Below are 13,621 nucleotides of genomic sequence, written 5' to 3'. Positions count from 1 at the left end.
CTAGACGACTCAGCCAGTCTGCTCCCACCCCTCACGTGGTTTCCAGAAAGGGCTGGAAGGGGGCTCGTGTTTGTCTGGTAGCAGCTAGCAAACCAATAGCTCCTCCCAGAGCACCTGGGTGTGGCAGCAGGAGAGAGGGAGGGGTGAACTCATGCGGAAGTCAGGTCAGAGAACTGGCAACTTTGAAGCCACTCTGGCCCGCCTGCAGTGGGGGTCCCAGCCCCACGCTGAACTCCTGGACACCGAGAGGAAGCCGGCATGCAGGTGAGCTCAGCACACCCCGGCCCCTCCACCCCGCGCTCCTACCGCCACTCCACCCTCCCAGGAAGGCACCTGTGGAGTTCCTGGCAGCCTGGCAGAGGGTGGTCTGAGCCATGAGCTGACTCAGGACTGAGGGAGCAGGCTGGGGATGTGGCAGAACCCGTTGGGGTAGGTTTCCAGTTATGGGGAACCAGAGCTGGACCTGTGTGTGTGTCCTCAGATCGCTTTGCTGGAGCGCTGGGGCTTGTGCAGGTATCACGCGTCCTGAGACGCTCCCGAGACGCGTGCCGACACTGCAGCAGTGTGGGTGCAGAGGGGAAACGCCTGTGGGGTCGGGCGACTGCCCTGAGTGGAGGCCCAAGATTGTTGAGGTCTCCTGTTGTCTGGGTCCTGCCCTAGGCAGAGGCTGGCTGCAGGCTATTGGGCTTGGACCCTGGGGGTCAGAGTGTAAGAGAAGGAATTGTGACCTCCTGGGCGATATTCTTGCTCCTCTCAGCAGCCAAGAGGTCCCCAGGGCCTGTGCTAGAGGCTGGGCAGCTGGAGGAGAGGCTGAGAGTGAAACCAGCTCTCCATGCAGCACTCTTGCTCCAGGTGTGGGCTAGAAAGGCTGCACTCCCTCCCCCTCTGCCAGGTGTGTACTGAGCAGGCAGCCACTCCCTCCAGTTCTGCCAGGCCCTCCTGGCCCCTCAGGTCCAGCTCTGCTCCCTGAACTCTTAGTCTCGCGTGCAAACACCCCTTGGCCTGGCCTGGGATCCCCTGACCACTGCTTGCCTCAAGACGGGGTGGAGAGACTGAGAGGGCTTGGGAAGGACAGGGAGCAGCCCCCCTTGGCTGAGGTAAGTGCTTTGGTCCTTAGTCGCTCACAGGACTGGAGAACCCAGCTCCTGGGGCAGTCTGATCATATGACTTCTGCTCATTTCCCTTCCGTGGCCCTGTTGTCCTTGCTCAGCTCTGAGCTTCCAACCCCCCCACCCTGCCCTGCTGACCCCTAGCCTCCGCTCCTTGGCTGTATACTTTTAAAGTGCTGAGAACTGAGTCACAAGGAATATCCCTGATTCCCCAGATGTTCTGAGCATGGAGTGATTACCAAATCCTCAGAGCTGCTGTAAGGGAGTCACCAGGAGGAGTAACTCTAAAGTCCTCATAGGGGGTAAGGACTGAGTCCTTGGAGGTACTGTACTGAGGCTGAGCCCCTGGGAACGGTGACTACCAGTATGCAGAGGTGCTAAGGGCTGAGGCCTTGGAGGTGTGGAGTCACCTGCCTCTCGGTGCCATCCCCTACACATATCTATCTCCTAGGTATGCTGCCCTATCTTTTGCCTCTCCAAAGGCCAACCTCAGGGCCACCTGCTCCTCCTGCCAAATAGACACCAGTGATCCAGCACCTGTGTCTACTTACAATGCACTCTGCCCTCCAGGCAGCACAGAGTGAGCTCCCTGGTGTCTGGGGACAAGTGAGGGAGCAGCCATGGAAAAGGATGGGCTGGTGGGTGCCAGGGACAGACACTGGAGGAAGGAATTGTGGGAAGGAGATCCTTGGACATGGAAGAGCCAGAGCAGGGGAGGCAGGGGGACAAGAATGGCTCCTGTGTTGTGCACTGTGGGGAGGAATGGCACCCTGGGTGGACAGTGTGTCCAGAGGGCCTAGAGCACCGGCCAACAGGCCATGAGATGGGCTACGCATGGGGAGAGAACCTCATTCCTCCATGTGCAGCTCAGGGGAAGCCTCGGGCATGCAGTCGGGCTGTAACTGGCCAGCCAGGTGGCAGAGATACCCCTTCCAACTCTGACCTGCCGGCCGGATGGAGGTTGGTGAGCCAGAGCTCACCCTCAGGAGAGACGGCCCCTGGCAGCTGTGTCTCCGGAAGCTTCTTCATGTAGAGCCCGGGGGCTGACCCTGGCTCCAGCGAGTCCCAGGGCCCTTTTCTGTGTGTGCCTGGCCTGTGAAGTTGAGGAGCGGGAAGGACAGAGAAGACAAAAGGACCTCCAGTGGCTGGACACATGGCTTTGTCTACCTCCTCCTGCCTGAGGAGTAGGGCGACATCACCCTATTCTACAGATGAGGCAAGTGAGCCTCTGAGAGAGTTGGCCACATCTGAGCCCTTTGCATAGAGCCTGAATCCTAAACCTGGTCTGCACCAAGCCCTACGGCCCCCAGCGAAGCCCACACACTGGGTGTCCTCGGGGTGAGAGGGGCAGCTGCTGTGGAGGACACAAAGGTCCTGGACACCTTGCCTCAACTGCACAAAGCTGTCTGCTTTCTGGGTGCTGGTGGCTAATACTGGTCACCTAGCCATTCAGGAGGCTGAGATCTGAGAATCCCGGTTTGAAGCCAGCCTGGGCACACAAATCTGAGAGACCCTTGTCTTCAATTAACCAACAAAACTCGAGAGTAGAGATACGGCTTGAGTGGCAGAGCACCAGCCTTATGTGAAAAAGCTAAGCAAGAGTGAGAGGGAATTCGATCCCCGGTGCTGGTGTGGCGTGTACACACACACACACGTATGTACCCCACCCGCACGCACACACACGCACACACACGGCCTGGTGGAGTGCATGTGAGCCCACCCCCTGCCCTCTTCTTGGAGACCTCAAGGACAGTACTGAGAAGCCCCTGGGGTCAGCCTGGGGGTCAGTGGGATGTGAGCACCAGCTCTGGAGGACAGCTGGATGGCCAGCCTGATCTGAGAGGCTTGGACTGTGGCCATGACATGAGACTGGAGATCCCAGGATGTGCGGCAGCAGAGTTCCAGGGCTGGGCCTTGTTCAGCTGTGGGCAGGGCTGTGATGGGCTGGGTGCTGGCTCATCAGCAGCCACTGAGGCAGTTGAGCTAAGGACAGTCTTTCACCTAGGTCTTCGAGGGGGACAAACACCTATACCCAGATTCCCTTTTGGTTTCGGTTCCAAAGTCCTGTAAAATCTAGGGTTCCTGGCGTGGCAGGCCCTGCCTGATCTCCTGACGTGTTCTCCACATTTTGAGGCTTTTGGACACACGGATGTCTGGGCCCCGGATGAGAGAGAGAAAATGACAAGGGAGCCTCTGCTTAGCCCCAAGTCAACGCACAAGAATCCATTTCCCAAACTGGGCAAGAGTGAAGGAAGGGTGACATTGTCCAAAAAGAAATGTACTCATTACCAGGGGACAGGATGGTCCCTCGGCCACCTGACCTTCCTCCCTGAAAAGACACAGGTGCCCCAGCCCTCCCCTCGGTCTGGCTGAGCACAGGTTTCTCCTGACTCAGGATAGGGGAGTAGTTTCAGTGTTCACGTGCCACACCTGGGCACAGGTGTCTGCGGGCCGTCTTTGGGAGTCTGGCGTGCAGTCAGCGGGAGGCCTGGGGAAGACAGGAGTTGGGTAGAGAGTGGGGAAGGGCGCAAAGACCTGCAGACGCCTAGCTGTCACAGTGTGGCACCGGAGCTGACACGCGCCTGGGATTGAGGCCTTGGGGCTGCTCTCTGATGGTGGCATTGATGCAATTCTTGACTTCTGTGACTGAGACAGAGGGGTAGAGCCAGCCTTGTTCTGGAGCCATCTGCTCCTGGGTGTGTGTAGATTGTGGGCTGGAGGATGGCTGCAAACTGAACAGGACAAAACAAAGATGAGCTTGGTTAAATGGAATCTCAGATAAACGTTTTTCTCTAGTGCCAGTGTATCCCGGGCAGTCATTGAGTCATTGGTATTTTTCTGAAATGCAAGTGTGCCTGGGTGGGCTGCATCCTTCAGGCTGGACAGGCTGGGGCAGTCTAGGGAAACTCTCTGGAGGAGGCAGCAAGAATGTGGCCGGGGCAAGGAGAGATTGTGGTGTGGGACCAGCAGGAGCAGCTTAGCCGTGGGTGGCTGCAGTAAGGAAAGGGGCTGAGGCCAGCATTGGTGGGAAGGGGGATCTGGCAGCGGGCTGAGCAAGAGCCCAAGTCCACAGGGCCACAGGGTGGGTGGTCAGGGAGCCAGCTTTACTCTGGAGACTCAGACTCAACCCTGAAGCGCCCTGACCCTCCAGACGCCAGTGCTGCAAGATCCCTATCTCTCTGGGACCATGCTTATGGGCCGGGAGCAATCGTGTTTGGCATCGAGGGCTCGGTGCCTGCCAGTCCCTGTCGTGAGGCAAGACCCTCCCTGACTTGCCTAGCCAGCCTCACCTCCCAGCTTCATCCGCCCTGCTCTCCGCAGAGCCCGGCACCCATCAGGAAAGCAGCCTCTGCTTTCACTTAGCTTGAGCCCTCGGCACCTTGTTGGTAAAGAGTAAATAAAGCTGGATAAGCAGGCACCCACTGCTCCGATTCTGCTACTACCACCTCCCTTGTGGTGCAGTTCTATCCTGTTTATAAACATTCTTGAAAACACACCAGGAATTGGCTGGATGCCAGTGGCTTACGCCCGTCGCCCTGGTTACTCCGGCGGCTGAGCACTGAGGATGGAGATCCAAGGCCAGCCCACTGAGGAAAGTCCAGGAGTCTTCTCCCATTCACAGCCTCACACGGGAGGTAGAGCTGTGGCTCAAGTAGTAGAGCACTAACCTGGAGTTAAAAAGCTCCGGGATAGAGTCCAGATCCCGAGGTCAAACCCCAGGAGCAGCGCGCGCACGCGCACACACACACACACACACACACACACACACACACACACACACAACGTCAGACATGGTGACACACAGAGAACTGTCTCAACAAACAAACAACAACAGCAACAACAAAGCGCTTGCTCCTTGGGGCTTGCTCCTGTGACTCCAGCTTGCGTCTTCTGCCACATTAGAATGGGGCTCTGTCCTCCTTCACAGCCCAGCAGGCTTTCCCGCCTGAGCTTCGAAGGTCATTTGTTTTGTGCTCCTCACTTTTTGGCTTGTCATCTCACTGCTTCACACCTTTGGTCTCAGCCTCACTTCCACCTGGAATTACCTGGTAGCCAACTTGTTTCTGGCGACTCTGTCCCCAGCTTACCCCTGGAGCCAGAGTGTCTGCTCAGAAGCCTTAGGAGGGGCCTTTCAAAGATCCCCATTCCTCCCTCTGTGCTCAGGGTGAAGAGAGCCTCCAGATCCTGGTGGGGACAGAGAGTGACAGCTTCCCGCTGATGGAGATTCGCTCTCGTGAGGTGGGACCTGGTGTCACCCACCCAAGCTGCTCCTCTGCTCCTCTGCTCCTGTGCCAGCCCGTCTCCCCTTTGCCACATCTTCACATCTCCGTCCTCTAGGTTGAGGCCTCTGATCAGTGGGATTATGTCTTGGTGGCTGACCGCCAGACTCAGCAAAGCCTGGAGCAGAAGGAGAGGCTTCAGGAATTTCTGGGGGAGCTCCAGAGAAAGGGCTTCCACCTCAAGGTAGGTTTGTGCCCTGCAGGGGTGGAGGAAGAGGCTGGAGAGTTCCAAGGACAGTGCATGACCTGTGCCCTGGCAACAGGGGACAGGCCGGTGGCTGTGGATGAAGGGGGAGCGATGCACAGTGGAACAGAGGGTCCCATGTGGCTTCCCCAGATGGTAGAAGACCAGAAGCGGGTGTTCTTCGGGATTCGAGCAGACAGTAGGATCTTTGACCTGTACCAAACTCTCCTAGTGGACTCCGAGGGTCCAGCCCCCAGTGACAAGCTGGTCAGGTCAGAGCCAGTCCCAGCTGCCACAAGGTGAGAGGCTGCATCCAGAGCCAGAGCAGGGAGTACCCCCACCCCTAGGCCTGGCACTGGCAGAGGAGGGGCCATGACCTGAATTCTGGTACCTCGTCATCTCAGAGGGCAGAGGCTACAGGTTCAGGCCCCACCCCATGTGAGAAGTACCTTCCTCAGTTTCCGCGGTAGTGATAATTCTCGCTTACTGAAGCATTCTGAAGGGTACCTTTGACTGTGTTCCTGAAGACACAGAATCAAAGCCAGCTGTTAAGTGAGGGGAGTAGACAGGTTTAAGAGGCCCAGGGGTCCTTTCCCTCCGAGGCCATCATCTCCCACAAACCCCTGCATTCTACTTCTAAGGCCTCTTCCTGCAATCGGATCCCTACTTTGTGGACTTAGAAGCCTGGTAGAGAGAGGCTGCTGTGTCCCCAAGTGCCAGCTCCTTCTCTTACCTCCCCTGGCATTTCCTGTCCTGTACCCAATCGTAGCCAGGCCCATCAAAGCTCAGCTGGAGCCTGGCCAGTGGGCATAGACACAGGGTGCTCTTGGCATCTGAGTGTGAAGCAAAGATGTGACTTGCTGGGTCTCAGAGCTGGTCAGAAGAGTAGAGGCAATGTTGTGGGAGCCTAGAGGTTCAGGCCTGGGGAATCTGTGCACTCCTGGGAGGGGTCGTGTTTCAGACACGCATGCAGGAAGAAAAGGTCCTTTGGTGCCGTCCTGCAGTCTCACGCCTGGCTGTGTGGCCACGGTCACGCTACCCAGCCTCTGTGAGCCTCAGACCCCATGTAGTCAAAATGGCTCACGGGGTTGTGAAGAGGGTTTGTGTAGGTGAAGGCTCAGCATGTACTGTTGGGCTCAGGGCTGTGGGAGGCATACTTGAAAGTTGGGCTCTCATCTGGGAGCTGGGGCTCAGAGCAGGAGTAGGGGAGTATGGGAAGTAACCTGGAGGGGGCCCAGCTCCTGGAGGCTCTCAGAAGATTCTTAGATGCTGCGCTGTGGTCATTGCTCGCAGACTGGGGGCCCTGGCTGGGACAAGGGAAGATCTAGGCTGACTGGCTGGGACAGGGCTGCAGAACTGAGTCCATCCTGACCCTACCCTTGGGTTTCAGAATCAGAATCGTGAACTTTATCCTGACCTGCAAGACAGCAGCTGGTGGTGAGGATGGTGGGCAGGTCGCTGGGAGGGTGCTGCACAGGCAGAGGTCCCCTTTGGTCTCCTCCCCTGTGACACACGCTGCCTGTGACCCCCAGACACCTTCGAGGCTTTGGTGAAAGACAAGGTCTTTGAAACCAGGTTCCCCCTGCACAAGGTGAGAGGTGGGCCAGCCCGGGGTGGGGTGGGATCTGGAAGCTTGAGGGCGCCCCAAGGCAGGAACTTCTCACTGTCCGCCACTTAGGTCCAGAGGGAAGAAAAGCTGAGGAAGTGGGCCCGGTGGAGAAGCATGTTCCGTGAGCAGCCAATTGATGAGATCAGGTAACATTGCCCCCAGAGGTCACCAACACACCTGTGGCTCAGCCAGCCTACCGCCCCTACCCACATGTGGCCACACTCCTGAGGGGCTCCGCTGCCCTGTGGGGGGAGGCCCTGACCCCGTGGCTTGTCTGTAGGAACTATTTTGGAGAGAAGGTGGCGCTCTACTTCGCATGGCTCGGCTGGTATACTTACATGCTGGTACCGGCTGCCCTGGTGGGTCTCATCGTCTTTCTGAGTGGGTTCGCTCTGTTTGATGCCAGCCAGATCAGGTAGGCCAGATGCTGGGGACTGGAGGTTAGGCTATGGGCTGGGATAGGACAGGGCCCCGGTAGGGCCTTGCATCTGGGAAAAAGCAGTGCCAGCCCCATCTCTGCACCCTCAGCAAGGAGATCTGTGAGGCCCACACCATTGTCATGTGCCCCCTTGGTGACCACACGGGCAGCTACCACCTGCTCTCGGAGACCTGCACCTTTGCCAAGGTTTGCTGCAGCTCTGGGGTCTGGGTACCAGCTGGCAGTCTGTCTGTCTGTCTGGTGGCAGGGGCCGGGAAGACAGGGAGCAGAATGCTCTGTACTCCCTGGGGGACACGGTGAGAGGCCTAGCGCAGCCTGTGCTCTCTCCAGCTCACCCACCTGTTTGACAACGAGGGCACTGTGCTGTTTGCCTTCTTCATGGCTCTGTGGGGTGAGTTCTGCGGGACAGCCGGCCTGAGCTCCAAGGCCCCCGCGAGACTCCCAGGCACCGTGACACCTTTTATCTCTACTGCAGCCACAGTGTTCCTAGAGATCTGGAAGCGGCAGCGAGCTCAGGTGGTCCTGCACTGGGACTTGTATGGGTGGGATGAAGAACAGGTGAGGTCCATCTCCACCCCGGGCACCCTGGGGCCCAGACTTGCAGCCCTTGTCCCAGCTGGGTGTTGCAACTAAGGCCCTGTCCCCGAGGCCTCTGTCTTCCCATGTCTGAGGCCTGTGTCCATGTCCTCCTCTGTCTGAAGCCTATTACCCCGTGTCCCCCTGTGCTCTCGTGTCTGTCTGTCTGTCCCCCATGTTGGGGGTGTCTGAGGCGTCTCATACCTTCCTCCCTAGGAAGAGATGGCTCTGGAGCTCATTAACTCTCCTGACTACGAGCTCCGTCCTCACCGACACTCCTACGTGCGAAGCATGCTCATCCTGGTCCTGTCTCTGTTCATGGTACTGCGGGGGGTGGTTGGGGGGGGCTGCAGACATGGCCACGCGGCCCTTTTACGTCCTGTCCACGGCTGCCCATCCACAGATATGCCTCATTATCGGTATGGCCCACGTGCTGGTTGTCTACCGCGTGCTGGCTGCTGCCCTCTTCAGCAGCTTCTTGGAGAAGCAGGTGACCACGGCCGTGGTGGTGACGGGAGCTCTGGTCCACTACATGATGATTGTCATCATGACCAAGGTAGGGGAAAAAATGGGAGGACCACAGGGGCTCTGGTGAGGTGTCAGGCGAGCCCTACACGGTGGCACTCGTTTCCAACAGGTCAACAGGTTCATGGCCCTGAAGCTTTGTGACCTCGGTGAGAGGACGGCCCATCCCTCTCTGGGGGTGTGGGGGAGGACTCAGGCTGGGGGTTCTTGGAGCTATGACCAGAGACAGGGTGGGGGAAGTTTCCTGCTGATCTGGTGCCTCGTATTTGAGAGGTGAGGGCCACAAGTACCACAGTGGTACAGAGAACGACAGGCGGGGGGGACCGCTGTGTTTCCTTGCAGAGAAGCCCAGGACCTTCTCCGAGCGAGAGAGCACGTTCACCATGAAGTTCTTCAGCCTGCAGTTCTTCGTTCACTTCTCCTCGCTCATCTACGTCGCCTTCATCCTGGGCAGGTGTGCAGCCTAGCCGGCTCCCTCTGCCTCCACCTTCATAGTTTGTTTCCTGTCTTTAAAAAGTCAACAGACCTGGGGGCTGAGAGTTTGACCTAGAGGCAGTGGGCTTGCCTAGCATGCACGAAGACCCAGGTTCGGTTCCTTGGTACCACATACACAGAAAAAGCCAGAAGTGGTGCTGTGGCTTAAGTGGTAGAGCTCTAGCCTTGGAAAAGCCCAAGGACCATGCTCAGGCCCTGAGTTCAAGGCCCAGGATGAGGGAGGGAGGGAGGGAGGGAAGGAGAGAGGGAGAGAGGGAGGGAGGGAGGGAGGGAGAGAGGGAGGGAGGGAGGGAGGGAGGGAAGAAGTCTGAGCCTGCGGATGCCTGCATGAGGCTGAATCTGTGCTTGCTGCCTGAGTAGGGCACCTCAGGCTGAGGCTGAGATGCCACCTTGTTTGTCTCATGGCCACTACAGTCTCAGCAGGGTGCTGCCCTGCTTCCTCCCATACTTTGTTTTCCTCCCCAGGATCAACGGTCACCCTGGAAAGTCCACGCGCCTGGCGGGTCTGTGGAAGCTGGAGGAGGTCAGTGTCCGAGTGTCCTCCTGTGTGAGTCCCCGCCTTCCTTAGCTCTTCCCCCTGACCTCCCCTCTGGCCCCACAGTGCCACCTCAGCGGCTGCATGATGGACCTGTTTGTGCAGATGGCCATCATTATGGGTCTGAAGCAGACACTGAGCAACTGTGTAGAGTACTTCCGCCCGTGAGTGAAGCCCCTGCCCTCTCCTCCCCATACCCGCCACTGCAGTGCTGCTGCTGCTCCTCCTCCTCCTCCTCCTCCTCCTCCTCCTCCTCCTCCTCCTCCTCGGCTCCCGCCCGAGAGTCTCAACCCCTCCTCCAATGCTTAGATGGCTGGTCCACAAGTGCCACACCATTTGGACTATCAAACACAACTGCGGGTCACAAGAGCCTGAGCTCCGGGAGTGGCGGCACAACGTCCTCCTGAACCCCGTCACCACCTTTAGCCTGTTTGATGAGTTCATGGAAATGAGTGCGTGGGGAAGGGGGAGGGGAGGCAGGGGCTTTGGCAGCCTGGGCCCAGACTGACAGACGGACCTGACGGCCTCCCAGTGATCCAGTACGGCTTCACCACCATCTTCGTGGCCGCCTTTCCGCTGGCCCCTCTGCTCGCGCTCTTCAGCAACCTGGTGGAGATCCGCCTGGACGCCATCAAGATGGTGCAGCTGCAGCGGCGCCTTGTGCCCCGCAAGGCCAAGGACATCGGTCAGCAGCTCCCCGGGCGGGCGATGGGGGTGGGTGCTGGGAGCAGCTTCTAGCTCTGGGTTTTGCACTGTGCACGTGGGTGCCTGTGACGGCACTGATTTTGGCACAGCTCAAGCCCGGGCCGGTGACAGTATGAAGGGGCTCAAGCCCCTTCTTTCCAGACAGCCAGTCTACCTACCGGGGCTGCCATGTTTCCAGTGGAGCCTGGGAAGCTCAGTCCCCAGGCAGAGGCAGGGCTGGTTCTGCCCGTCATCCCCCAGCATCTGCTGAAGGGTTTGCAGCCCCCAAGGGATCACAGTGGAAGAGCTGGTCTCTGAAGGATGAGGAGCAGGACATGAGAGGCACCCTGAGGGTGTCGGGTGGGCAGAGGTGCTGAGATGCTGGATATGGAGAGGAGGCGAGAGAGGCAGTAGGAAGGACTCCCAGGAGGCCCAGGTTTAGGTGTCCTTGGGTGGGATTCAGGAGGAAGATGGGGATGAGAGTGGATGAGAACATACAAGTCCCTCCTGCTGATGCCAGGATGAAGGCAAAGTGATCCCATAGCTGCCTTGGCTGGGGCTTTCTGAATGACCCCTGTTGCTGCCATGGGGTATCACGGAGTAGAAGTGCCAGGAGGCCCTTGGCCAGTCAGGCTCCCAGAGCCTGTACCAGCAATCAGGCAAAAGAGCCAGATTACCTCATCCACTGGTCCACCGCCCCGCCCACTGCTCCACCGCCCCTCCCAACTGCTCCACTGCCCCGCCCACTGCTCTGACTGCCCCTCCCCACTGCTCTAACTGCCCCGCCCACTGCTCCACCGCCCCGCCCACTGCTCCACTGCCCCTCCCCACTGCTCCACTGTCCCGCCCACTGCTCTGACTGCCCCTCCCCACTGCTCCACCGCCCCGCCCACTGCTCCACTGCCCCGCCCGCTGCTCCACCGTCCCGCCCACTGCTCTGACTGCCCCGCCCACTGCTTCACCGCCCCGCCCACTGCTCTGACTGCCCCTCCCCACTGCTCCACCGCCCCGCCCACTGCTCTGACTGCCCCTCCCCACTGCTCAACCGCCCCACCCACTATTCCACCGCCCCGCCCACTGCTCTGACTGCCCCGCCCACTGCTCCACCGCCCCGCCCACTGCTCCACTGCCCCTCCCCACTGCTCCACCGCCCCGCCCACTGCTCTGACCGCCCCGCCCCGCCGCCCTGGCCAGGGACCTGGCTGCAGGTGCTGGAGACCATTGGCGTGCTCGCGGTCATTGCCAACGGGATGGTCATTGCCTTCACCTCCGAGTTCATCCCCAGAGTGGTCTACAAGTACCGCTACGGCCCCTGCCGCTTGAACTCCTCATCCGAACACGAGTAAGGCCTGACACCACTGCGAGCTCCCCAAGACTCTAGCCCCTCACAGCTAAGCCCCGCGGAGCCCAAACCCGCCCTAACCCTCCCTCCCGGGAATGCTGGACACTGCCAATGCCACCGGGGACTGACCTTTAGACCCCAGGCTAGCACCCAAAAGGGCCGACTAGACCCCTGTCGGGGGTGAGGGTCCTGAAGTAGAGCTGTTTCTGAATGGTTCCCTCCGAAGTGAGGCCTCTGCTTCTGATACAAGGGGACAGCGCAGAGCCATGTCTAGCTCCTCTTGTCCTGGACCTGGCAATGAAGGCTGGATCTCCTGGGGCAGCTCCAGGAATGATCCCCAGACTGGGGGTGGGGGAGAAAGTTGGTGTAGCCCCAGCAGACTCCCTCCCTGTGGGACACGGAAGAAGTCATCCATGGTGGCCCGCCTAATTGTCCCCCAGACTCCGTGGGTTTCTGAGAGGTGCCTCAGGCCCTAAGGGGCCTGCTAGCTCCATACTCCTGTCTCTGCAGCTGCCTCACGGGCTATGTCAACCACAGCCTGTCTGTTTTCCATACCAAGGACTTCCAGGACCCAATCAAGAAAGAGGGCTGGGAAAATGTGACTGAGTGCAGGTTTGGAATTTTCTCACCCTTCCATAATTGCCCTCTAAGCTCCTGACCCCTGACCTCAGGTTCCTTCCCACCTAAGGTACCGGGACTACCGAGACGCCCATGACTACAACCATTCTGAGCAGTTCTGGTTCCTCCTAGCCATCCGCCTAGCTTTCGTCATCCTCTTTGAGGTGAGCCAAACTGAGGAGAGGTTTGGTGGAAGTTAAGGCAGCTCTCTCCAGCTATCCTACTTGGCTGCCAATTGCCAAAGGTCCTGTTAGCCGCTGTCTTCACCTGGTCTCTCTGGTCCGCCCTGTCCCCAGCATGTTGCCTTGTGCACCAAGCTCGTTGCTGCATGGTTCGTGCCTGACGTCCCCCAGTCTGTGAAGAACAGTGTGCTAAGGGAGAAGTTCCAGGCGCTTCAGAAGAAGATGCGGTAGGGTTGGCTTGGCTGGGCAGGCCTCTGGGAGGGCCCCCGGAGGACCCACCTTTTGACCTTACCAACCCACCTACTGGCAGCTGCAGCTCCCGGAGCACAGAGGTGTAGACAACCCTGAACAGGTGGAGAGGAGTCTGGACTGCAAGCTACCACTTCCACAGCCTGACCCTGACCACGCCGTGTTGTGGGAGGTGCGAGAAAGCCCTGTGTGCACTTGGGAGTCCTGTGGAGTCCATGCACACGTGGGTGGCTATGGGAGTCTGTGTACATGAAGGTGGTTATAGCAGTACCTTGAGTAAATGTGGGTATATTTGGGACAGCCAAGGAACGCTTGGGCAGCTTTGGTATATGGAAGGGTTGTTGGAGTCCTATGGGTGCTTGAGGCATCTGTGAGCCACACAGGTGTCCCTACAGCACCTGCTCCATTTCTTGTAAGAGATAAACTTGGCACCACCTGAACTGAATTCTGAGTGTCCTAGTGTCCATAAAACCAGGGTGTGGGGCTTCTCACGAAGTTCACAGCAGGAAAGTCGGCCTGAGTTCCTTCTGCTACAAAAAGATCCGCCTTGCCCTGCTACACACTGGCTGGTGGGAGGCTGCCAGCAGAACTTCCTGTAATAAAATTAAGCTTATTTGTGCTGATTTCTGAGCCTTCTGCTGCAGAAGAAACAAGTTTCCAGGGGTTAGGTCTGCCCTGAACTAAATGGCCCAAAGAACAGAAGGGCGGCCCCGGCCCCCCCTCCGAGGCTGTGGGGCGCTGGGGTGGGTCCGAGGGCCAGGTGACAAAGGCACCCGGGAATCGCTCCCCGGGCG

The 13,621-nt window shown here is 58.8% G+C and overlaps 1 protein-coding gene across 1 annotated transcript; it reads left to right on the top strand.

The window, feature by feature from the left end:
• The first annotated feature begins 215 nt into the window (after positions 1-215).
• Ano9 (anoctamin 9) lies at positions 216-13,418 on the top strand. The gene is made up of 23 exons (XM_090347071.1): positions 216-264; positions 5,274-5,348; positions 5,448-5,872; positions 6,964-7,010; positions 7,106-7,164; positions 7,252-7,328; positions 7,463-7,597; positions 7,711-7,807; positions 7,952-8,012; positions 8,097-8,179; positions 8,414-8,518; positions 8,601-8,753; positions 8,835-8,871; positions 9,065-9,176; positions 9,683-9,740; positions 9,819-9,916; positions 10,062-10,204; positions 10,285-10,437; positions 11,631-11,778; positions 12,289-12,390; positions 12,467-12,560; positions 12,693-12,805; positions 12,889-13,418. Exons 1-23 carry the CDS (start codon positions 259-261, stop codon positions 12,914-12,916), a joined length of 2,409 nt encoding a protein of 802 aa, XP_090203197.1. The 5' UTR covers positions 216-258; the 3' UTR covers positions 12,917-13,418.
• The last annotated feature ends 203 nt before the right edge of the window (positions 13,419-13,621 follow it).

This window comes from Megascapheus bottae, chromosome 16 (genome assembly GCF_031878675.1).
Source record: "Megascapheus bottae isolate mThoBot1 chromosome 16, mThoBot2.hap1, whole genome shotgun sequence".
Taxonomy (NCBI): domain Eukaryota; kingdom Metazoa; phylum Chordata; class Mammalia; order Rodentia; family Geomyidae; genus Megascapheus; species Megascapheus bottae.
The sequence above is the reverse complement of the archived record's forward strand: the minus strand, read 5'-3'. Positions and strand labels throughout refer to the sequence as shown.

Excerpts from the sequence above, each read along its gene's own strand:
- Ano9 (XM_090347071.1), top strand. Across the intron at positions 9,177-9,682 it reads GTCGCCTTCATCCTGGGCAG|GATCAACGGTCACCCTGGAA; the intron begins GTGTGCAGCCTA and ends TTTCCTCCCCAG. Across the intron at positions 12,391-12,466 it reads GAAAATGTGACTGAGTGCAG|GTACCGGGACTACCGAGACG; the intron begins GTTTGGAATTTT and ends TTCCCACCTAAG.